The 25,440-nt window shown below is 41.5% G+C and overlaps 1 protein-coding gene across 1 annotated transcript in view; it reads right to left on the reverse strand.

Moving 5' to 3' along the window:
- Nucleotides 1-295: 295 nt before the first annotated feature.
- ROCK2 (Rho associated coiled-coil containing protein kinase 2) overlaps nucleotides 296-25,440 on the reverse strand; it is a 508,887-nt gene continuing 483,742 nt past the window's right edge. Inside the window, exon 32 of the mRNA XM_069235939.1 lies at nucleotides 296-1,777. Within this exon, the coding sequence (XP_069092040.1) occupies nucleotides 1,774-1,777 (4 nt within the window). The 3' untranslated portion in view covers nucleotides 296-1,773. The remainder of the gene's footprint in view (nucleotides 1,778-25,440) is intronic.

The raw sequence follows: 25,440 nt of genomic DNA on the forward strand, positions 1-25,440 counted from the left end.
ACCTTGCATCTTCTGATTCATAGGATAATTCCTGTATTCACTGGAAATATTTTAAAAGAAGAATCTAGTAGAAGAAAATACCAATTAGGATTGTCAGTGTAAATGTAAACCAAATACCCAGGACCATATACTACAGAACTTTTGTATCCGAAGGACCAAAAGATTAAGGGTAGCTACAAGAAGTTGCAGATTGAGTTGTTTGTGCCTTTCTCAGGGTGCTCCTCATCTCCAAGCACTTCACAAAACTATACCAAAAATTCCAAGAAACGCGGCACACAAATAAAAGACTAAGAAGGAGGCTACATGTTTTCATTTATTGTCGATATGTGTAACATTTTAGCATACTGTAGCTGTATAAAACATGCATTTTCCGGGATACTTATGAATGAATGAGCCCACATAAATTATATTATTTTTTGTATAAGACCATGTAAAAAAAACAGAAGAATTCCGAGTGCTTTGGAGGCTCTCCGTTCTCAGCTGTAAATTCCAAAACACAAGCTAGTGAGGTTTCTTGCTATGCCTACAGCTAGGTGTCGGGAACCGCAGCAAACATTTTAAAATACATCTACAGTATGTTTTACTTGTGTGACATTCCTTGTATATGTGCTGTGAAAATGTAAAAATAGTCACAGATGTTTTCTTTAAAGAAATAAAAACACTTCTAGAAGAGTACACAAAAACAAGGCAAACAAAAGTCCATAGCACTTAATGAGAGTGATATAAATTTAGTGAGCAACGCGGATGTTTGAACAAGGGATGGCTTGATAATTCAATGTAGGCTTAAAAGGTTATAGTAATTCCAATGCAGTCTGATATTCCTGTCACAAATACAGCTTGTTTCCTCCTCAACAATTTGCAATACATTCAAATCAGGCAGACAGCGATATCTACTGTGTGCAAAAATAGTGCACTAATAATTTCCTTCTCCTCCCTCCACTGAACAAAAGCAACTGTATACCCTAGGAGCTGGTGGCTTTCTTATGGAATGGGCGAAATCCTTGAAAATTAAATTAAGGCATCAGGATAGGAACACAAAAAAAAAAAAAAAAAAAACATAAAAAAAATAAATTGGTGTAATCGATATTCTTCAACTTTCTTCCTTATACTACTGTAGCTGCTGAGCAAACACACAGCACGGATACAGGATCCATATATAATCTGTTCAACATTATGGCTTTATACAAGTGCATACTTGCCACTGCAGTAAGAAACGGTATCCAATACGGTGTATAAAAATAAAGTGTGAAGTTCTCAAAACCCTTTTTGCAGAATTACAGTACAATATAAATATATACACAGTATAATGGTCACTTCTTGGAGATGCCCTCTGTTCTGGTTTGGTGGACTGCTCCTCCAGATCCTTCCGACCAGTGTCCCTTCCGGGCGGCCGGCAACGCTTGAGAATGTTGAAACCAGGTGACGTTCTCGGTCCTGATTCGCACTCTTTGGAATCCTTTCGCCAGCTGTAGTGTACATTTCTGCCAAGAGCGTTTTGCCGCGCAAACCTTTGAAAGGGGTACCCGAGGTCTTGGTGCGCCAATCCCATTCACTCCCAATCGGATCAGATTCCCATAGGGACCTAGGCCACTCTTGAGGATTAGTATTTCTCTATTGCATCAACACTTTTGTAAACCTCCAATATATATAGCACAGTCTCTTAGGTTAAAATATAGATTTTATACATTTGGGGTATCTTATGTTTTTCAGTCTTTTTTTTGAGCAGGAAGAAAATGATTCATCTTAATTGGAGACTGCATTCACAGAAGGCAGTTAGCTGAAAAAAAGATAATAACAATTGGGTTATTGATGGAAATAAACCCAAGATGGGGTCTGACACGTACTTAATGCAGAGACTTTCAGCCACACATTAGGTCATACAAATTTTACAGCCAACTTTTGCTGAGCGAGTTCAACTAATGTATCCGTATTGTAGATTCAGCATTTAAAAACAAACTTGTCATCTGTGTGTGTAAACACATTAGCACGCGCCCTTATAAGTAAAGTTGTTGAATTGAAAATATGTAGTACTAAATGCTGCCTCTTGCTGTTTTTTTTTTTTTTTTTTAAATTAGTGGTCTTCGGGACTTAATATTAAATGGGCCAAGGATTTTGGGTTATCCTCTTCTCGCAACCCCAGGCCCCCTCCCCGCCCTCCTTGCTCCCCACTTAATTTCTTACATCTCCTTAGAGTAGCAAGTTTCAAAATGCTGAATGTGTACGTTTTGTAAAATAACGATAATACTCAAAGTAAACATTCCACACTCTTTTTGTCACACAAGGCTTCCACGTGCATGCTTCCGTGAGACACAAGCCACATGTAAACCAGAAAATAATTTTTCCTGATGTATTTTAAAGATTTTATAAAACACTCAATGACTTCAAAGTTATGGTGAGAAGAAGACAACAAAAGAACTATCATTCTAGTTCTGAGACGAGAAGAAGCAGCCCCTTGATCATCTGAGCTCACACACAGCATTTTATCCAGGGATACCCCCTGCAGAGCATTCCCTGGCAAAAGCCACAGGCATGGCTTTAATGTGCCAACATATGTAAACACAGGCATTCACAAATGCTCTTCACAAGTTGCATGCACAAATGCTGTTCCTTGTGCATTGCTTTTTGCCCATGAGCAGAAACAGGTATTGAAAAGGGATTGTTTTTTGTGTGCAGAGTACATATGAACGATAAAGAAGTGAATGTGACATACAGTGTGATGCCTGAGTGTTCTTTCCTGATGCAAAATAGTCCCTCTACTACTCAAGTGAAAGTGTTTCATGAATGGCTGAATGATAAACCAATAAACCAAACCGATAGTAAGTAACATGAGGTGAGAGAGTATTATTGTATTAAGTGAAGTCAAAGACCACTCTATATTTTAACAGACAAAGCACACAGCAGTGCATTTAAGCCAGACCTAAAAATGGCAGTATCTTCCTTCTCCTGTGTATGCCCAAACTGCCAGTAGTAGCATTCAAACCTTTCTGTCCTAGGCTTACTTCTAGGGACAGGAGAACCAAACATCTACAACTGCACAGAACATACCCTCTCTGCTTTGGTGCCTTGGCGGGCCAGTATGGGGCAATTCATATTGCTCAAAAATCTAATGTAGTAGAGACTTTCTTTAAACTGACTTTACCTAGAATAATGCTATGTATTAATGATCTTTAGACCAGGAATGCCAAGATCTATGTGTAATTGTGGCACATGCCCATGTATTCTCTCCAAGGCAATTGTTAAAGAAATTTTGCTGCCCATCATACTTTTCTAGGCTTGTCATTCATAAAAATGACTAGTGGTTCAAAATGCTCTTTCTTCTTCTGCTTAATGAAGCTCTGATTTTCATTCCTTGCTTATAATGTGGCACTTGTGATGTGCCATAACTTTGCTTTTGGCTCACCCCATGCCTGTTCCATCAAACCGTTTACTACGCCACCACCACGCTCTGCAGCTCAGCACGATATAGGGCAAACAGCACTACCTTCTTGACAGAATTTTAAGATTAACAGTAGCGACATAATTCTATGTCCACAATCTCTGTTTAACATAGGATATGCTCCACTTGGCACCCTTAAACAATGGCGTTTAGAATGCAATGACTAACTCACTCCTCTGTAGCAGCGGGGGCTAGTAACTGAAAGGAGTAGCTACCTCTAAAGTATTACCATCGCAACTGTATTCTAGAGCTTCATATCCACTGTTTAAAAAAAATAAAAAATATTTGTTGTGCCTTTTTCCGGGCTAATCAGGAAGGGCTCTCAATGAAAATGTGCAGATGCATATCTATCTGTGACTCATCTGAAAAAATATTAAATACTGCACAAACCACACATTCAAAGGCAAGAGTAAAGGTACAATTAACAACAGCATGAGCAGTTGATCGCCTTTTATAAAATGGATACACCTCTCACGAGTGGTCAATTAAATCCTTTGAGTGCACAGCAAAGACAACTCAGGTAAAGATGGGAGTTTGCAGATAATTATTTTCTGGAGTGATAGGATTATTAAATCTTGAGTGTCAGTTGCTAGCTACAGTGTCACCTCGTCTGTTTTTATGTCTAGCATCATGCTAGATACAAAACAAGTCCCTAGCTCTGTGCTATACTCATACTGGCTCTAGAATCAGTGGGGGCTGGTACTAGGGGGAGACTTATTTTGAAGCATCTTTCAACTAAGTATCTCTGCTGATGGCTATTTAAGGTGATTCATTTAGAGTACTAAATATAGTGGTCATCTCTCTATAGATTAAGAACATTGTAGTTGGAATCTTCTAAGACCAGGTACAGCCAAGAAAGGTGTACCCCTGCACCCTCTCTTAATGCAACTCTTGCAGCTAGAAAACCTCAGAGGCGACAATGAAACGCCCTTAAAATTAAGAGCAGATTTGTTAAATACCTGCATCAATCTTTAAGGAGGATCTGTACTGCTTGTGTCTGGAACAAGTGAAAACAAGCATTTGCAATGTAATAGGTATCGAATTTGCTTGAGTTAGAGCTATTGGCGGTGTAAAGTCATAACTGGACTTTTCTTGCCAAATAAATTGGTCAACCCTGCCTCATAATTTGGTATTTTCCTGCCACATAATTCCAGTGGCCCTGCATATAACTAAAGCACTTTAATTTATCTTCTTCCTCTGTCTGACGCCAAAAATGCAAATGTTGTCCTTTATCATTATTTAAATCTGCCATGCTAATTCCAATAGAATACCATTTTCACCACCCCATCACAGTTGCTGGTTGGCTAACACAATTACCTCCCCACCCCCCCAAATAAAAGACACAAGACAGCCACGGAGATGTAAAGAGAGAAATAAACTAAAAGGGTCAACCAAAAATATCAAGAGTGTTCATACAGTCATAGTGTAATAAAGGTGTTAAGTTGGCCTGAATCATAGTCATAACTGTAATAAGGAGAGATTGATAAAACATATACAATTATCATATAAATCCAATAAAAACCTTTATCAGAAAAACGTTTGGCATTAGATTGTAATGCTCAGAACAACCCCTGGAGGGCATCTCAATGAATATAGCATTTGTATGAAACATGGTCATGCAACCATATAGTTAGCCTCTAGAGGGCATAACCACTTGAAAAAACATGTCAGAAAGTAATGCACTGTAACCATATATTTAGCCCCTAGAGGGCATAACACATTAATCATTTTTAGGGTTAGCAGGCCCACTGCCATGAAAGGCCTTCAAAACACAAACTACTCCCAAGCTGTAAACCAAAAGTTACAACCATGAGTGTGCTTAAAAGACGCTGAATGGTGGGATGGGTTTTTATTTTGTGGTCCCCACTAACTTAGTCTGGGGACCCAGAGGTGGTGTCGACAGAAGGAGCACATTGCGTTGAACGTTTTGAAGGTGGTCCCATTGCCATAGGGACCAGTACAGGCTGAGTTATGAGCAGAAATGTTTTGTAAAGGGAATGCTCTGAAAAGCATTATGGGGTGAGTTTTCATGCCAGCGAATATTGTAGTATGTTGACTGTAATGCTCAGAGCAGCCTCTACAGAACACCACAATAAAAACATGCACTTGTAGGAAACATAGTCATGTAATCATATAGCTAGCCCCTAGAGGGCATACCCAGGTGAAAAGAGAATGGCAGAAAGTAATGTAGTGTAACCATATATTTAGCCCCTAGAGGGCATAGTGCATTACACATTTTGAAAGCTAGCAAACCTACTACAATGATATAACATACAAGGCCCTTAAAACAAAATTACTGGCAGCTGCAAAACAAAAGTTACAGCCATGATACAACTGAAAGACACTGAGTTGTTATTATTTTGGGGTGCCCATTAACCTAGTGCGGGAACCCAGAGATGACAAACAGAAGGAGCACATCGTGATGAATGTTTTGAAGGTGGTCCCATTGTCCTAGGACCAACACAGCCTGAGTTATTAGCAAAAATGTTTTGTAAAAATAATGCCCTGCAAAGCATTATGGGAGGAGTTTCCGTGCCGCGAATATTGTACTATGTTATGGCGACTGTAATGCTTAGAACAATCAAAACAGCATTTGATAGAAACATGGCCATGTAACCATATAGTTTCCCCCTAGAGGGCATAACCACATGAAAGGAAAATGGCAGAAAGTAATGCAGTTTAACCATATATTTAGCTCCTAGATAGCGTAGTGCCTTACATATTTTCTGAGCTAACAAGCCTGCTGCAATGATATTACCAACAAGGCCCTTAAAATAAACTATTCCCAGCTGTAAAAAATAAATAAATAAATAATTCATTAAAAAAAAAAAGTTCCAGGCATGTGAAAGCTTCCCACAATGGTCATAGGGTTTATTATTTTGGGGTCCCCACTAACCTAGTGTGAGGACCCAGAGATGATATAGACACAAAGAGCACGTTGTCGTGAACGTTTTGGTGGTGGTGGTCCCATTGTCCTACGACCACCACAGGCTGAGTTAGGAGTAAAAATGTTTTCTAAAAGTGATGGCCTGCAATTAAGTAGCAAGTTTTCCGAGTGCAGTAAATATTGGAGTACTGGCTCTCCCGCTTTGTCAAGAGAGACGCTTTGAGTATTTCTGTGTTTTTGTACATACAGCATTTATCAATTACAAGTGTTTTTGTGAAGGCTATGGAGCGTGAAGGGGACTGCCAAAAGAAATGACTCTGATTAGGTAACAGTGCTGCGAGCGCCATGGTCGCCCTGGAGCATGAAGGGGAGAGACAAAAGAAAAAAATAGTTCATCCACACTGAAGTATATTGGCAATTGTGCAATATTCTATGTAACAGGGTCAGTCTGCAAGGTGGCAAAAAAACTGCCCCAACGAGGGACAATCAAAGCATTTACCAACTACATCAAGGGATTTTTGAAAGGCAAGCCCAAGAACGAGTGAAGGTGATGGGCGTGAGATGGGAGTGGTTAAAAGCCCACAGCATATTTACAACAGGTCAAAAAGCATTAGCGCGCTCGACCTAAAAAGAAATGAAGCCAGTTTTGTAGGAGATGCAATATAAACCCTAAAGTGACATCACTGTGGCCAAGCAGCTACAGCTGCCAACTTTGGGACAGGGAAATCAGGTCTAAATATTGGCCTCTCATCAACATCTTGAAAAAGTCACAATTTCTCAGATTCTTAAAAAAAAGTCACAATCTCTGTCTAAAAATCAGTAATCTCTGGTTCTCTTGTAAAGTGCTCTGATGTCCCTGGGACAAGTTCACATACCCATGTATGTATGTCTATGTACAAGTGCACACTGGAAAAACTTGAGGCAATGTTAGAGATGCAATATGGCTCTATTATTCATCCGTGATGCCAACTGAAAAGGTTTCCAGAGATTAACAATTTTGCATGAATATATTCTCCAGACACTTTTTGATTTTCAAGTTATGAATCTCTGTGCACCAGAAGATTTAACCAAGTGTTGTACTAAAAAGAGGAAGAAAGCTGCTTTTTTAACAAAACCAAAACACAGTTATTTTTTTTTTAAGTGTACTTTATTGGATTTCACTACTGTAAAACTGCCTTTGAGGGAAAGTGACCATATCAACTAGTCTGAGAAAGCCAGAGGCAGATAGACTCTCCTTTCAAAGTGCCTCTTTTCCTAGTTGGTCATGAATGTTATTTTTCCAGGTGAGATCAAGGATTCCTCTCCTGTGTGGGAGTGCAGAATCTGGAGGAGATCTATATATCACCACTGACTCAAGAGTCAGTCAGGAAGCTGGATGAGATACAAGTGGATCACTGAAGACATTTTGGGGCAAAAAGAATAAGTTTCACTCCATACTGCTGTACACAGGTAAATATGTTCAGACGCAAGAGAAACTGGGTTGTGGTGATGTTTGGGGGGGGATAAGTCATAAAAATTGTATTGACTACTCTATCAAACGGCTATTGCAATTGAAATCAGTTTACGATAATCTTGGTGTTATCAATTTTCTTCCATTGCAAATGTACCAACATACTGGCATCTTAATTTTGAGAAGATATGTAAAAATACCATCATTTTAACAAGACCGTCCCTACTGTTAGATTTTCTTCAGACTGAGAATCTGACAATTATTTTTTGCACCATTTTTTCATGACAAGAAAGTGGCATTAGATGCAGTTGTTCCTTTGATGCCTGTGAGAGCTTTCTTATTCAACATATTCTGAACCTTCTGTACCAGTGATCAAGATGTAACTATCCTAATCCATATATCAGACTATTTCAGACTCCAACTTATTCTTTGGGGTTTCATGGTCTGTGAGCCATCCAAAGAGGGGAAAAAAGACAATGCCCAGGACTTTCTGCTAGATTTGAGGATTCAAGGTGGTGAGGTGCAGTAAGGATGGGAATTCCATTGAATAGACCTGGCAGTGTTCCAGTGTGGCAAAGCATCAGTGTTGTTAACAGCAATGAACAACTCATTTGATGTGACCAATAGTTCTCTGCTTTATTGCCTTTTCTTTTTTACCGGAAATATTCTTCATAAATCATTCTTCTATAGAGAGATTGTAGCATTCTAGAGAGCAGAGGATTCTGCACCTCTCTTTCCAGTTTAATAGTCTTTTTTTCTCCCACAGTTTCCAATCTGCTGCCTTTCCTTTTCTAAAACACTTGTCAACGCTCCATGTACGGCTATTCGGACCACAGTGATAACCAAATAAAATACAGGAGCTAGATATTCCTTCAGGAATTTAGTCGGCATATGCCACTCAGGATTCCAGAAATCTATTGAATTTGTGACTGAGATAAGTATGGAAACTATGACCACTGCAGGTTATAGTAGATCTGGGGACCATAGGAACAAAAGGTTTCTGCTGTGGTCTGCTTTCAATGTTTTGCAAATTACCATAATTTGAACTTCTAGAGTGACTGTCTCAACATTCAATTACTTTCCAACTCTAATGGTGACCTCCTGAAATATCATGATGTCACCTCTTAGAGATATCCTCAAAGGAAAAGAGTCTGCTGACTTAGAGTTATCCCCTTTACCTCAGCCACCCTCAATTCATGGTATAAAATTGTGTTTCTCCTTTGGAGTTCAGTTGCATGGCTGTGTCTGCCATCTCTATGTGTGGTATAGTTCTATTCCAATAGACATTCCCTCAGATGATGATCTCTGTGGGCCTTATTGGAAGGATTTTTAGACCCCGACGTCCTGCAATTATGCTTGGAGGATATGGGTTTCTCTTCAGTGTTGTGGGTTTGTGAGGAAGTATTAGCGCTTCGAAAACCACAGGCATTGCATGTATGTAGGAAGGTGGCTGCAGGGTTTCTGGTAGTGTGCCTAGAAGAGAAAGGGTCTATTCACTGCCTGCACCATACAGAATTGGCATAAATTGTGTATGGTCTTTGGAACTTAAATGGGAGTTTGATCCTTGTCCAAGACCTTTGGATCCATATGGTGTGAGAGAACACTTGGTGTTGACACTCAATGTTAAGAATCTCAACACTGAATGTTCGCTTCACAAATGAGCAAATCAATGCTGACAACTCAGCAGTGATTAAATGGCTTAACAGTCAATTCCCAGGGGGAGAAAAAAAATCAGACCTGGTGCTACAATTGCACTTGTGCTCCTGAATAGAAAGGCTTCTGCAGGAGCTGCTTCTTCATTTACTAAGCTCTCCTTACTTGGCTATAAAGCTCCCTCGCTTCCTACGCCTCAGCCTACTGTAAAACATCTCTTGACAGATGTTACTGTTCCTAATGTTGTGGGAGACGTGAAGGCAGAACATCACACATTGTGATAGTCTTTCTTAGGTATCAAATGAGTACAGAAAGGACACCAGGTGAATTGAGCAGGCAGGTGTAAGAGGATGTGACGAAGGAAAACATGCCATTAAATAAAACTACAATATCGAGCAGAAGCACAAAAAGGCACTAAAAAGCCTTTGGAGAAAGGAAGCAGTGCTGGAGACTGTTGCTCAGTGAACAGAAAAAAGACAAAGCACTGTCTATAAAGCCAGGGGGCAGCTTCCGGAGTTCCCAATATGGCGATTTCACTTTATACTCAACCCAATGTTTATGATATATCCCCAGGTGTTATATCAGTCCTATCAACTGATCTCTGAATTGGTTACTGTCTTTTTAAGAGTCCCGTTTACATCACTATCATTAACCTTGGCACACAAAGTCATTTAATGGTCTTCTCCTGATTTTTTGGGGCTGTAAAGTTTAAGTAGCACAAGCCACAACGTTCTCTTTGTTCAGCTCATCATGCCTCTTGGATGTGCCAAAAACCCAAGATAGTTACCTACAGTGGCACAGCGTTCTTAGCGGCCCAAGATATGATCTGAATTCCTAGCCCAATACCATCTAGCTAAAGCGGTCTCTTAATGTCTGGCAAACCATCATAATACATGCCTTTTAAACCAGTAAATCCCTTCCTCAATGTTCCTCTGCTCTTACGTGTACCCTTTACTGTTATGATTCTCAATAGCGTCAAGATGCTACAGTGAATGTTACATTCTAAATAAAATGTAACATATCGTAAGAATCCTATTCCATATGGGCAACCTTACTGACAAGGAATATGATATGTAAGTAGTCCAATAAGCCAAGAAGTCAGTGTTTTAACCCCTGAAGAAAAATAATTTGAAGGGGGTGTCATTAGAACAAGCGTAATACCCTTGATGTTGTTGAGTCAGGAAGACTGAAAAAAGAAAATTCCAGCAAATTTTAACTTTCGACTAGAAAATAAACAAACACATACATATTTGTTGTTAGTCAGACAACTCAAATTTTCACACTACTAAAGCCAAGAAATATTTCTTTACAGTACTGCAGGTAATATGTGACAGATAAAGACATACAAAATAAAAACAAACTTCACACAGTATGCATGCTACAATCATTATGCATTTAATATCTCACTGCAAAATCTCAAACCACTAAAATGGCAAACAGCTTCTTTCATGAACACCTCCAGTGCACAATGCTGCAGTATGTTTTATTTCCAAAAGTACAGTTAGAACTCCTAAACCAAGTCATCCTCCTCTTTATAACATTTTGACCGCATGCCCTTCAAATGCTACAAAGAGGATGTGCTCTATTTTCCAAGAGAATCATACCTTATTTACATAATTATTTTTCACCTTTTTTGCCTTTTCCAGCTTTGGTGGGTTTTAATTTCCTGAATAAGAACTGCTATTGAGAACACACAAACAAAACTTGCAAAAATACATACGAAAGTCAAATCATGCTTTAGATAAAACCCACATCTCACAGCATGATTACCTAAATTACCTTTTTAGAAATCAAATACATCGTCATCATCCTCATCATCAATATCATCAATTGACCATTCCCAGTCTCTAAATGCCAAATCAAGTAATCTGGAATAGGAAGTTTTAGCACTTGACATAAATTGCTTGACTAAAAGCATGAGTTATAACATTTTGTATTTCACTACAATACCTTGAAAAGGGAAGGCAGGTGAATGCTGGTTTGTCATAGTAAATAAGCACATTACTGTCACTTGAAAGTACCGAATAACAAAAATTAACTTTTAGATTAATTTACTGAAAGTGTACAGGACTGAACAATGCGACACATATTGCACTCTTCTAAACATAATTTATAGAGCTATAATATTGAGGCATAACTTCAAACAACTTCCCAGTAAATAGTAGGTGGGTCAACAATTAATTTGTCTTATAAGGAATATAAGACAGCAGCAGTGTTTAAATTTTAAGGAAAGGAACAATATTTAGCCAAACATTCTAAATACATTTTGTATTCACTTCACTGTTAAGCACAGACAGATGTTTGGTAGAAATATTCAGTCTCTGTAATCTGTCTTCGGCTCCCAACAGATCACTTTAAGAGTTGTTTGCGCTTTGGCACATTCGGTTGCAACATTATGTACACCATGTTCACTTCACGACACGATGCCTGAAACTTTGTACAAAGTCTAATTTGTCTGATTGACCAACATTCCATTATTTGTCCCCATCAGCACAGGCTGGAAATAATTAGGTATGTGAGCACCTGCCACACTGTAATGAGATATGAAACCAAAAGTATTTACACATTCCCTAATGTACTGTTTTGCTTAAACCAGCTCTCATTTGCACCTTGCACTATTATTTGTCAGTCTGCACTGAAATCATCTCCTCTGGTCACTCCCACTGTTTCTGAAACAATAGTCATAATCCATGGGATGATTCCAAAGAATAGCCCAAATGAACCCCACTCCAAGGTTTTCTTTGGGAGGCAGTAATCTGTAAAACATCTCCCTGAACTCCACCCAAACCTAAAGATGACAAGGCGATGTGTTGACTTATGTCAGGGTTTTTCTTGCATGCAACTCACTCAGGGACTCTTAATAATGCTACCCTTATTTGCTTAAATCATATGTGTTAAGTAGTAAGTAACGTTGAGACCAATTGAATCTTTTTTAAATCCTCCTGGGTGTACTTAACGTGGTGGTCTTTCAGCGGGGAATTGTTGCAAAATCAGGGGCACCTTCTTAATGCAGATTATTGTGATTAAACCTTTACTTGTGCACTAGGGAGCAGAACTTATGCTAGAAACGGAAATGGTAGAGAGCTCTGGATGAGCCCACCCTGCATTGGCAAGGTGCTGGTGGAGGAGTATCCCTAAGATGAAGCATGGCACCTAGTTAAGGCCTGGGGTCGCAACCTTTTTTTTTTTTTTTAATCATTTTTTCTGTTGTATCTAATGTCTATTGTTTGGATTATTGACCAGAGAGTCAAGGCTTTAATACGATTAAGTATAAACTGGAGCATTAGGAATGAACATTTTAGCTCTCTTTTGAACAGAGCCCACCAGTCCTTTAATGTCAGTTATGCCATTAAAATATAAAGGTGGCAATGGATTTTGGCTCTTTTAAATACTCTGTATACTTGCACATATGAGTCAGTGGTATGCATACTCAGGGGTTAAGATCACAGTCTGCCTTCTAAGGAATATCTTGATGATAAAGCTAGTCTGAGGTGTTTGATGATTCTTCTACCAGGACAACTTTGATATGTGACCTCGAGGAGAGGACAGCAGAAATCCACTTTCCACAATTTCTAAAATATCTTTAGGTATTCAATGCAGTAAAGCATGCCGGCATGCATGCTGCTGTCCTGATTTAAAAGAATACTGCTCCCATTTCTTGGCATAGGTGCCCTTCATTGAAAGGGCTTGAGGTTGTCTCTGGACCACCACAGGGATGCTGAAATGCCCACATCAAAAGGTAGCAGGAGACATTCTTACGCTCAGAAAACCTTGGTCGTAGTGCAGCGACTTTCGGTTGTCCCAGGTATGATCAGGGCGCACTGACATTATGATTCACGTATGAGTCGACATTTTAATTAGGTCTGGAATCAAAATCGCCTGGACAATAAGATGATAAAGAGGATCACCTTGCAGGTATAACTTGATTTTACAGAATACACTGGATGAAAGGAACTAGCAGAAATGTGTCAAAAGATCTATTCAGTTTGTGTTGTGGGGACCGATACACATGGCGACACACCATTAGAGATCTTGGAGGCAAAGCTTTTTGTTCAACAGTCCTGGCTCTTTGCATGGACTAACTGCAGCATTGCTGTCATTTGGCTTTTTGTCCTGGCACTGCAATACTGCAGTGATCACATTCCTTTCAGAGGATGAGTCTTACTGTGGGATCTAGACCATACCTTTCCTCCATTTTGGTCCATCTTTGCTGGGGACCAGTACTTAGTGAGAGGTTTGCACCTAGCCTGCTGCAAACAGCTCGCCGGCAGCTCTGTACAGCAGTGCGTGGTGGGCATTGTTGCTGCAGTAATATCCCAGCATTCATGGGGCTGCAACGAGGTTCCTCATCCTCAGAAGGTGGTGCTCGGTAGTGGTGTGGCCAATTTGTTTTGTTTCAGGGAATGGCAGGTCCTGGGAACTAAAGGCTATTGCTTAAAAATTCAGTGCAACATTTTTATGTAGTTCAGCAACATCAAAAACATAGGAGGGAGCTATTTCTTTGCATTGAAACCTACTACAGCATCCAGAGGTGCCCACTTTCAGTGCCCTTCAAAAGCTCTCTTCTCAAACTATCCCCATCTTTATTTTTTTATGTTTCTTATTTATTTCCTTTTTGGGTGAACCTTTCTCCTGAAGGCATTAGGCAAATCTGGGAGCCCAAACTGCTGAAAGGGAGGACATACCTTGCTGTATGTCTTGATCGCAGGTGACATAAGCACCTTCAGTGTAGCAATAAGTGAAAGCCTTGCTGTAGTCTTTCAAGTCCTTAAGGAGAAATTCTAACAGAGTGTAGAGATGTCATCTGCAGTCATGCTACAATTAATACATACAAAAACATCCTGACATAAATGTTAAGATGGCTCAATCCGGTTTGATTTTGAAGTACGACACTGCAAGCTGTAATGACAAAAGAGGATTCTTGACAAGAACACAGGATCAGAGAAGAGTAGACAGCAGCTCCCACAGCCTGTCAGACGCTTTCAAAATATTTATCGATATACGCTATCAAATACAGTTCACTTACTGTATTGTTAAAATGAACTGGAAAAGGTTGAGTTAGGCAAAAGAGATAGATATGTACTGTTGATTGACTGATTTGGGACAAGAAGGCCTAGCCTCTGGATACTGCTTACCAGCCATCCACTCATTTGCTGAAGTGAAATGGATGGCAGTGATCTTGAAGGCCTAATATTGTGATGTTATTTATATTGCTATGATGCACTAAGGATTCCCAGTATGGTGAGTGAATTAAGCAGCAAAATCAACCTGCCCTCTTCCTCAATAAGTTCGGATTGATCATAATCTTTAAATCCAATGGCAGTGAGTTACACAGTCTTGATGCTGAAATAGAAATGATCCCCAACAAATCCGCCCTCAGGAAAGCAGGAATGGGCATTAAACAGCAAATAGCAGAGCACGGGTTTTTCAAGTGGCTCTGAAATATTTTTGTTAATTTAATTTAAAAAAAGATTAGGTATCAAGAAGAGAACTTTTGAACAAAATATTATCTCAAGATGGATCCAACGGAGTTTCTCTGTGAGAGATAAACTAAGTCTTGGAGCTTCAAGGGTAAAACCACAGCCTAACATTACTGACATTGTGCCTTGATTGAACGAGGCAATTATGTATTTACACAACTTTTAGCTCCAGGCTGGCTCAATAGGTACATTGCCAATGGAACAAAAGTAGATCCTGATTAAAGTGAAGAAAGTGCTAGAATTATATCTTCTGCATATTCATCCTGGAGAAGTTGTTCAAGAGATGGAGTTGTAGAGAAATGGAACAAGGACTGTTATGATTTACTTAAACTGTACATATTCTGATATTTTCAATTTCTGATGCAAATAATTATGCCAAGTTGTTACAAAGCCACTCGCAATACAACATCTGACCTTGATGCTTATCAGAAATCGTATTCACGATCCATAAGAGGAGTTTAAGCATTCAAAAACGTGGTAAGAGAAATATGTTAGATATGCTTTTCTCAGTTCCAATTTATAGGCCTTCAATGTGGTGTTATGCCAATCCCTATGACTGTCGAAATGCATTATCACGGTCCTTGGCTTTTCAACCTCTCATTTGTGCTAAGCTGTGCTTGATGTTCATAACACTAAGGGCCATAATAAACGTAAAAGTAGATTTCTTTGCCTAGATAGATAAAATTGTGTTCATAAACAATTTTGTAGTAGAAACCAAAAATGAACTAATGGCAGAAAAACTACACATAAAAAAGGAGAATTTTAAAGTACCTGGGATTTACACATTTAAAAAAAAAGTCAGTCATTTTAATGAAGGATTGTTTTGTAGTGTATTATGAAGTAACTCCCCATAATTAACCACACTATCATAAATCTCAGTGATTTATTTCTTTGTACATTTTAGGTGAAGATTAAATGCAATACTTAGTAAATCTAAAATGGGGTTAAATGCAGAGGGGAAAGCATCCCAAGGTCTCACTTATTTTTGATTACACAGGACATTTGTGAGAATGATACATGTAGGTTACAGCACACCAGGGAGATGCAAAAAAAATACAATGTTTACAACATGCAATATGTTTGTTAGAATTTCATTTTTGGATTTTACTTCAAAAATGGAAAATTGGTTTGACCTGAAATTTTAAATGCTACCTATTCAAATCATAAGCACCTTTAGTTAGTATACATAATAAGCACATGCTGATCAGGACATGACTGACCACATCCCCATTACTTACAGTTATGAAAAATGTATGACCGAATATCAGTGAAGGATGATTCGAAGGGGAGGGCCAGAACTAAAAAATTTGCAATAAGATGTTAAAAGCAACTGTTACTAGAAATGCTGGCAAACAAGCATTGGTCCATTAAGACGCAATATTCAGATTCTGAAACCCTGAAACAGTTCACCAAGCCTCTGAAATCTTTCACGGACAGATCTTAATATATTATTGGTTCCCAATGTAAACATTTGTCCTTAGACAATGAACACTGTAGACATAAGGTGGAAATTAAATGGAAAAACAAAAAAGTTAGTATTACCATGCTTTGCATTACAAATTGCCAAGAAACAAAGTATTCAAGCAAGGCTAAATTAAGATCCATGAGCCTCCCATAGAGAGTGAAAACTGCAACAATTATGGCAGAAGAAATCATAAACGGTGTAGGAAGTATTGGGGACACAATCACAATTAAGGGATTATCAATCTGTACCTTCTGTATCAAGGACCAGAGTTACTATAAAATGTGCATACGCATACAGCAATGCCTGGCTGCCTCTAAACATCAGAAACACAGTCTCATTCATCAACTTTATGTTATTGGTAGTAATATGAAAAGGGTTTTTTAAATACATCACAACATGAAAATAAAGACATCAATAAATATGTACCTCAAAATATGTAAAAAGGTAAACCGACATTAAAAAAAAGCCTTTAGAATGGACAGGTAGAAAACTGTCTTTTAGGGGGTGAAGTTTCACCATTTTAGTTGTAGTGACTGGGACCACTAAAAGTGCTGGTCATGTGTCAATTTAAAAAAATTGTGGTTACCTAAAGTCAGAAGGCCGGTTTTACATGTGTTGCATTTAACGTAGTACTTCAACACTCTTTATATACAAAGAGGCATTGCCTCAAGACATTTAAATATATAGTGGAGAGAAAGTTAAGCAAAGCACTTTATAATACTCTTACTTGAGAGTAGAAGCAGAGGGACTATTCTCACATCTATCAGTAAGAAAAGAACGGTATAATTTTAATGTTTTATTTGTGATTCGCTGCGGACTAGCCCAGAAGGAATCGGCTACATCTTTGAGGATTACACTGGTTTAAAATGTAAAAATAAACGAGCCGAGGTTATCCTCAAAATTGCAATACAGGACTGAGTTCTGGCGTGACAAATTTTAAACAGTGTAGTCCAAGCATCAACAGGGCTAACTAAAATACTTAACTGAACCTTACATAAAGAGGAAAGTGCTTCTGAAGGTATGAGTCTATAGTGACAGCTTTTAAACAGGTAATGGGCCTATTGATTAAAAAAACACACCACCTTCTACAATAGTATACATTTTTCATAAAGGGCAATAACCAATCAAGTAATATTAGGTAATGATGTTCCATCAAGAACAGTGAGAAGTTACTGTAATTCACCCAACGCTGTAGCCCAAATACGCACCTCTGTTATTAGACTGCAAATTATCCACCATCACTGGAAATTGAGACCTTCTGAAGGAAGCAGGGAACGGGTACCCCTTGTCTAAGAGGGTTCCAAGTTACCCTGTCACAACTTCAAAGATGGACCAGCCTCAAGGGCACTGCCAAACAACATGGCCGACAAGGTGTAACAGTCTTGAGCTCTGCAGCCTTTTTTGGAATCCAATTGCAACCTCACCCAGAACATTGGCAATGACAATAACTCATTGCCCTTTATCTCTGTCCACATATCCTGAAGAAGCTGAATGCAGAATTGTGCTCTTGGCTGCCCTGGAGAGGTGACAGAAATAGAGTGCTTTTGGAGGAAGTATGGCTGTCTGCTCGAGCCCGAGGCCTGACTGAAATTTACAGATTGTGGGCGATTTTGAGGGCAGCGTTAAGCAGCCACAGTTGTAAAAAGGTGGACCAGTGATTCCTGTCGTCTCTGTCGAGTGTTGGATATGGCCGCTATTTCAAATGGACTGAAGGAGGTAAGCCATAATTATAATAGTGGAGTGTGTGGCTGGCCATTTCTCCTCATGCGCCAGGAAAGAAGGCTGTGTTGTTTGCATCTCTCAAGGCCTGCTAACAGAGGGAGAGGCGAATTGCAGTGATGCAGTCTCCAGGGGTGGTTGCCGCATTGAACTTCACTCTCTTTCCCCCGCACATGTAGAAGGGATAAAAGTTAATTCATCCCTGCAGACATGAACATGGGGGAGAATCCGGTCTGCAAACAAGAGACCGTGTTTCAAGGCAGTGAATGTGGTGCTCGAGTCTGCCCAGGGGCTTTATCGACTGGCGTGTGCTTAAGGTGGATACCCCGGTTTATAGCATTTGCGGCAGGAGAGAGCTTGGACTGACTGGCCTGGGATTTCGGTGTGGCGAGCTGGTGCTCCTGCCCTGACAATAACTTTCGAAGTCTATACAGACTGAAGGGCTAAAGTAAATTTTTCGTCTGGCAGCCATTGACTGCATCCCACTTGAAGTGGTGGCCCTCAAGGTTTATCTCCCGTCTCTATGCACATACTGAAGGGTCCTGGGGGAAAAGGACTCATGTATGCAACCTCAAACATGTCACTGTAACATGTGAGTACTGAGTATATCCCATGGGGACAGCACATGAGACAAGTGGAAGTGTGCTATAAATGTATTGCAGTTATCCTTCTTTATATAATGCTTGACAGGCAGCAGTTGGTCTTCCGTCCGAGGGGCAACTTGACACATTGCATTTGTTTTCCAATGAACGCCCACAGGTGGAGACACTCAGAGTGGCAGTGCACAGTCTAATATGGCGAATGATAATGTGACCTGCTCTGCACAACAGACTAAGCTGGATCATGTTACTACTGGCATAGTCCCCTCCAGATGAGGAGGGGAACCCTTGGATATGCAGATCCTAACTGCTACTGAGAGGTCTGGGTATAATCTGCAAACCAAAATATATTATATATCCCTGCAAGTTAATCTCCTGAGAACGGATCTACAGGCCATTGGTTGAACTTTGAGGCTGCAGGAGGCCTCCTGGCACCAGTTGTCGGTGGAGGTTTTGGGTGTGAAGCGCGACTGGACTCAGGAAAATTCAAGAAAATGCTCTTGGCTATATGTGTGGGGCAACACACTTTTCACATCTTATTTAAGGAACCCATCGGCTTTAGGTAAACAGCACAATATAATGGTTAGGCTGCAGAATACCAAAAACTCAAGTTTGTTTACTGATGTAACTGGTTAGAGCAGCTGGAATGAGTGTTCTCTTCTGTCGACCTCTGGCCCTCTGCCTAGGGGGTGGGATGACAATCACTCCTACATAATACACCAACAGGCAGTCTTACAAAGCAACCATAATCTACTGGGTTAAGGGTGCTTTCAACAAGAGGCAAATTAATAATCACTTTGGGCTCCAACTGATTGCAGTAATTGGGGCGGCATTCATTTGATGTTGAAGAGTGTCCACCTGGGGTGGGGGTGAAAAGTTGATAGTTGAATATATATGTTTTGTAAAAGGTTTGTTGAAAAGAAGAAAATGCCACAGTCCGGTCTCATCAGTCAATACAAAGATAGCATTACACAGAGCCTGGGGTTCTACAGCTACTGTGGTTAGTACAGTTATTCTGTTACACATTCCTGTAGGATTACTAACTACAAACATTGGAATATGTATTGAGGAGCGTTCAAACACCACTAGTTTCGAGGGTCCCGCAGGGAATCATAACAGATCCTGTCAGCCTCGACGTTATGGGAACAGTGTTGGGGAACTAAACGGAAGAAATGAAGGCGGTGCTGTGGGAGCAAGGGGGTGGGAAAGTTTAGGGTTGATACATGGGATTAAGGGGCAGCTTTAGAAAGAATTGAGGGAGCAGGAGGAAAAACAAAGATTGCCCACCTCTGTGGTGTATTTAGCCAGAATACCAACAGCTGAAAGAAACCTGGGAGACACTGGGGATAGGCTGGACAAATTTACACTGAAAGAGTATCGTCAGCAACACCGTAATCAGGGAAATACCTAGATACTTCCGCAGGAGACTCGCAATCACCCTATACTGGTGCTACGTAATCCAAGCTGCACAAAGACTACCACATAGGTAATCAAACAGAACACTGGCCATCCATTTACAGACCATTTACCATACTGCAGGCTTAGTAAGCGCTGACAATCTGGCGGGATACCTAGTTTAGATTAATTTTCCACAGCTTTGCGAACCCCTTTGGAAAGAGCTAAAGGCGGAAATTAGTTTAGAAGGATTGAGGGAAGCTGTTAAAAAATTATACTGAAGGGTAAAACACCTAGAAATGAAAGAATCCCAGTGGACGTGTCTCAGGCTTTTGCACTGCGATGACTGAGTAATTACTGGGATTCTCCCATGGGCTAACCTTCCTACAATGAGAGAAGGAGTCATATGCATAATGTGCAAAGCTAGGAGTGACTCAGTGGACCTTTCAGCATACCACCCTTTGACTATGATTAACTCAGGCACTAAAACATTATCCAGGATGCTGGACAATAGAAAGAGATGGGTAGCTGGGGAACTAGTACATGAGGATCAGTGCGGTTTGGCCCCTGGCAGGAGTACGGCAATTAATTTTAGAAGGCTCCTATATGTATTCTGTAATCGGTAAAGAGGAGGAAAGAGTATGGGTGTCAGTGGATAGGGAAAAAGGCTGAATTGGGCAGATCTGAAAGAAATTCTTAAACACATGGTTCTAGTCCAGTCTTTTGTAGCTGGGTGTAGGAAGTTGGCTCTGTATGTACTATTTCAAAGTAAGGAATAGTAGGCACAGAGTCCAAGGGTTCCCCTTAGAGGTAAGATAGTGGCAAAAAGAGATAATACTAATGCTCTATTTTGTGGTAGTGTGGTCGAGCAGTAGGCTTATCAAAGGAGTAGTGTTAAGCATTTGTTGTACATACACACAGGCAATAAATGAGGAACACACACTCAGAAACAATTCCAGCCAATAGGTTTTTGTTATAGAAAAATATATTTTCTTAGTTTATTTTAAGAACCACAGGTTCAAATTCTACATGTAATATCTCATTTGAAAGGTATTGCCGGTAAGTACTTTAGGAACTTTGAATCATTACATTAGCATGTATACTTTTTACATAAAACACAATAAGCTGTTTTAAAAGTGGACACAGTGCAATTTTCACAGTTCCTGGGGGAGGTAAGTTTTTGTTAGTTTTGTCAGGTAAGTAAATCACTTACAAGTCTCAGGTTTGGGTCCAAGGTAGCCCACCGTTGGGGGTTCAGAGCAACCCCAAAGTCACCACACCAGCAGCTCAGGGCTGGTCAGGTGCAGAGTTCAAAGTGGTGCCCAAAACACATAGGCTTCAATGGAGAGAAGGGGGTGCCCCGGTTCCAGTCTGCCAGCAGGTAAGTACCCGCATCTTCGGAGGGCAGACCAGGGGGGTTTTGTAGGGCACCGGGGGGGACACAAGTCAGCACAAAAAGTACACCATCAGCAGCGCGGGGGCGGCCGGGTGCAGTGTGCAAACACGCGTCGGGTTTTCAATGGTTTTCAATGAGAGACCAAGGGGTCTCTTCAGCGGTGCAGGCAGGCAAGGGGGGGGCTCCTCGGGGTAGCCACCACCTGGGCAAGGGAGAGGGCCTCCTGGGGGTCACTCCTGCACAGAAGTTCCGTTCCTTCAGGTGCTGGGGGCTGCGGGTGCAGGGTCTTTTCCAGCCGTCGGGACTTTAGGTTCAGGCAGTCGCGGTCAGGGGGAGCCTCAGGATTCCCTCTGCAGGCATCGCTGTGGGGGCTGAGGGGGGACAACTTTGGTTACTCACGGTCTCAGAGTCGCCGGAGGGTCCTCCCTGAGGTGTTGGTTCTCCACCAGTCGAGTCGGGGTTGCCGGGTGCAGTGTTGCAAGTCTCACGCTTCTTGCGGGGAGTTGCAGGGGTCTTTAAATCTGCTCCTTCGAAACAAAGTTGCAGTCTTTTGGAGCAGGGCCGCTGTCCTCGGGAGTTCCTTGTTTTTCTTGAAGCAGGGCAGTCCTCTGAGGATTCAGAGGTCGCTGGTCCTTTGGAAAGTGTCGCTGGAGCAGGTTTCTTTGGAAGGCAGGAGACAGGCCGGTAGGACTGGGGCCAAAGCAGTTGGTGTCTTCTGTTCTTCCTCTGCAGGGGTTTTTCAGCTCAGCAGTCTTCTTCTTCTTGTAGGTTTCAGGAATCTAAATTCTTAGGTTCAGGGGAGCCCTTAAATACTAAATTTAAGGGCGTGTTTAGGTCTGGGGGGTTAGTAGCCAATGGCTACTAGCCCTGAGGGTGGGTACACCCTCTTTGTGCCTCCTCCCAAGGGGAGGGGGTCACATCCCTAATCCTATTGGGGAATCCTCCATCTGCAAGATGGAGGATTTCTAAAAGTTAGAGTCACTTCAGCTCAGGACACCTTAGGGGCTGTCCTGACTGGCCAGTGACTCCTCCTTGTTGTTCTCATTATTTCCTCCGGCCTTGCCGCCAAAAGTGGGGGCCGTGGCCGGAGGGGGCGGGCAACTCCACTAGCTGGAGTGTCCTGCGGTGCTGGAACAAAGGGGTGAGCCTTTGAGGCTCACCGCCAGGTGTTACAGCTCCTGCCTGGGGGAGGTGTTAGCATCTCCACCCAGTGCAGGCTTTGTTACTGGCCTCAGAGTGACAAAGGCACTCTCCCCATGGGGCCAGTAACATGTCTCGGTTGTGGCAGGCTGCTGGAACCAGTCAGCCTACACAGATAGTCGGTTAGGGTTTCAGGGGGCACCTCTAAGGTGCCCTCTGGGGTGTATTTCACAATAAAATGTACACTGGCATCAGTGTGCATTTATGGTGCTGAGAAGTTTGATACCAAACTTCCCAGTTTTCAGTGTAGCCATTATGGTGCTGTGGAGTCCGTGTTTGACAGACTCCCAGACCATATACTCTTATGGCTACCCTGCACTTACAATGTCTAAGGTTTGGCTTAGACACTGTAGGGGCACAGTGCTCATGCACTGGTGCCCTCACCTATGGTATAGTGCACCCTGCCTTAGGGCTGTAAGGCCTGCTAGAGGGGTGTCTTATCTATACTGCATAGGCAGTGTGAGGTTGGCATGGCACCCTGAGGGGAGTGCCATGTCGACTTACTCATTTTGTTCTCATCAGCATACACAAGCTGGCAAGCAGTGTGTCTGTGCTGAGTGAGGGGTCCCCAGGGTGGCATAAAATATGCTGCAGCCCTTAGAGACCTTCCCTGGCATCAGGGCCCTTGGTACCCGGGGTACCAGTTACAAGGGACTTACCTGGATGCCAGGGTGTGCCAATTGTGGAATCAAAAGTACAGGTTAGGGAAAGAACACTGGTGCTGGGGCCTGGTTAGCAGGCCTCAGCACACTTTCAATTCAAAACATAGCATCAGCAAAGGCAAAAAGTCAGGGGGTAACCATGCCAAGGAGGCATTTCCTTACACTGGGTAAATGTACTATGTACAAGGCCCACACCCCAGACAGCTGGGGAGAGGGAGGGTGTACGAGGGACTCGGCATGGAGGTCAACTCACTCCCCTGTTTGGGCTGGCTCTTGAGGCACTGGAGATTCAAGTGGAGCTTGGGGTGTTGTGGGCATCATGCAAATAGCCCCTTTCTATGACCCACTTTTATCTGTGACTCCCCCGGAATTCTGTAGCTCAGCTCTAAGCATGTTTTGAGAGGTTTCCAGTTAAAGATGAACAAGCAGAAAAGTCTACTTTTCCGGTTGGGGTTGATGGTTGATTGCCCAGTAGAAAAGCTGCCAGAACCTGGACTACAAAGGGAGGTGGCTAAGTTCTGATGCCTGGGTATTATAGTGGCACACACACTAGAGAAACAGTATAGCAAACTTGGAGAGGGTCCTAAAGGGTCAGAAGGCGTAAGTGAAATCCTGGGTTTCCCTTCATAGGTGGAGTGGCGGTGGCAAAAAAAGTATTTCCAAGGTGTGTCTGTGTTCTTTAGAACTCGCTCTGCCCAGTCCTGCATGCCACTTTCAATCAAGGCCTTTATTAATATTCCTTGTGTGAGCAGAAAATAGAAGCAAGGCACACTGGAAGTCCTGAAATTGGATCGAGGAGAGAGTGCCTTGGACTCCAGAAAGGGAGATATATTTTTATGCAGTACATATTAAGTAGACTTCTAGCTGGCTGGGTGACAGACAACAGGTAGAAACATTTGTTAAAAGGGACATGCAAAGGAGTTTCACTACTGGAATTACTTACGAGATGTAGCCGTATCCGGTGGGAATAACTATACCTAGTCCGCCAGACTGGTGGCATATGGGAAAGACCTACTAAAGGAGTATTCAAACAGCCATCCTTTGCGAGGAATTTACATATTTGGCCGCTGCAAATGTTCAAGTGCAGTGATGGAAATATGATGGCAGCTGGGCTACAGTACTGTGAGAGATGTGTAACTCGGAGAAGCCTTTCTCACTTTTCAGCAGGTGCGGGAGTATTTGGTGTGGACTCTGCATTTTCTACACTACGCTAAACTGGCTGGGATGGCAAGGTAAATCTGGCCTGGATTTACAGATACAACTACGAAGATGATGGAGGCTGTGTTGCAGCTAGGTTCTTGCTGACATAAGGTGACACATGTATAGAACTATTAAACTGGATAAATCGAAGATGGTGGCTAGCGCCAGAGGAGCTTGTGAAGCTGATGCAGAGAAGCAGATAAGTGATACGGTGCATAGGTGAGGGAGGAATCAGGGAATGAGAGGTGCCAATTGATCCTATTTTATTTCCTGGATCGTGCTTTCCTGACATAGATTAGACACAGTAAAATGTACCTAATGAGATTGTCCTTGTGTCTCAGGTGTGGCATAGCGGGAGTCCGCTTCCTGCATTTAAGCTGGCCATATGCTCTGGTCTAAATGTTTTGGGGAGAGGTATTTGCCATGTTGAAAGAGATGACGGGTATACCCCTTTAACTTGTCCCACAGTAGGGCTGCTGGGTATTATTCCCAAAGTACAGAATAAGGTGATGCAACATAAGTACCTAAGACTGGTGTTTTTGCTGATATGGAGATGTACAGGAATACGATGAATTAGAACAACAGGTTCCCAGTGTACTATTGAGGATCAGGGAAGAGAAGAAACATATTAAATTAACTAAGAAAGGATGAATTGGTGGATTTAGACTTGGAAGCATGGGCAGAGGTGGTAGATATGTTAGTAGACACCAGTGTATCAGAAGAAGAGATTCACACAAAGGAGAAACACTCTGGAAGAACCCTTGAATAATTCTGGAATGGGTTCATTATCATAAATTTGTATAGGAAAATTCCAAATTACAACAAATCTGTATCGCAAAGGTGACATAAAGGCTATATACGTATGTAGTATCTGAAATGTGAAACTGATTATCTAATG

The sequence above is a fragment of the Pleurodeles waltl genome, chromosome 5 (assembly GCF_031143425.1).
Source record: "Pleurodeles waltl isolate 20211129_DDA chromosome 5, aPleWal1.hap1.20221129, whole genome shotgun sequence".
In the NCBI taxonomy this organism is placed as follows: Eukaryota; Metazoa; Chordata; class Amphibia; order Caudata; family Salamandridae; genus Pleurodeles; species Pleurodeles waltl.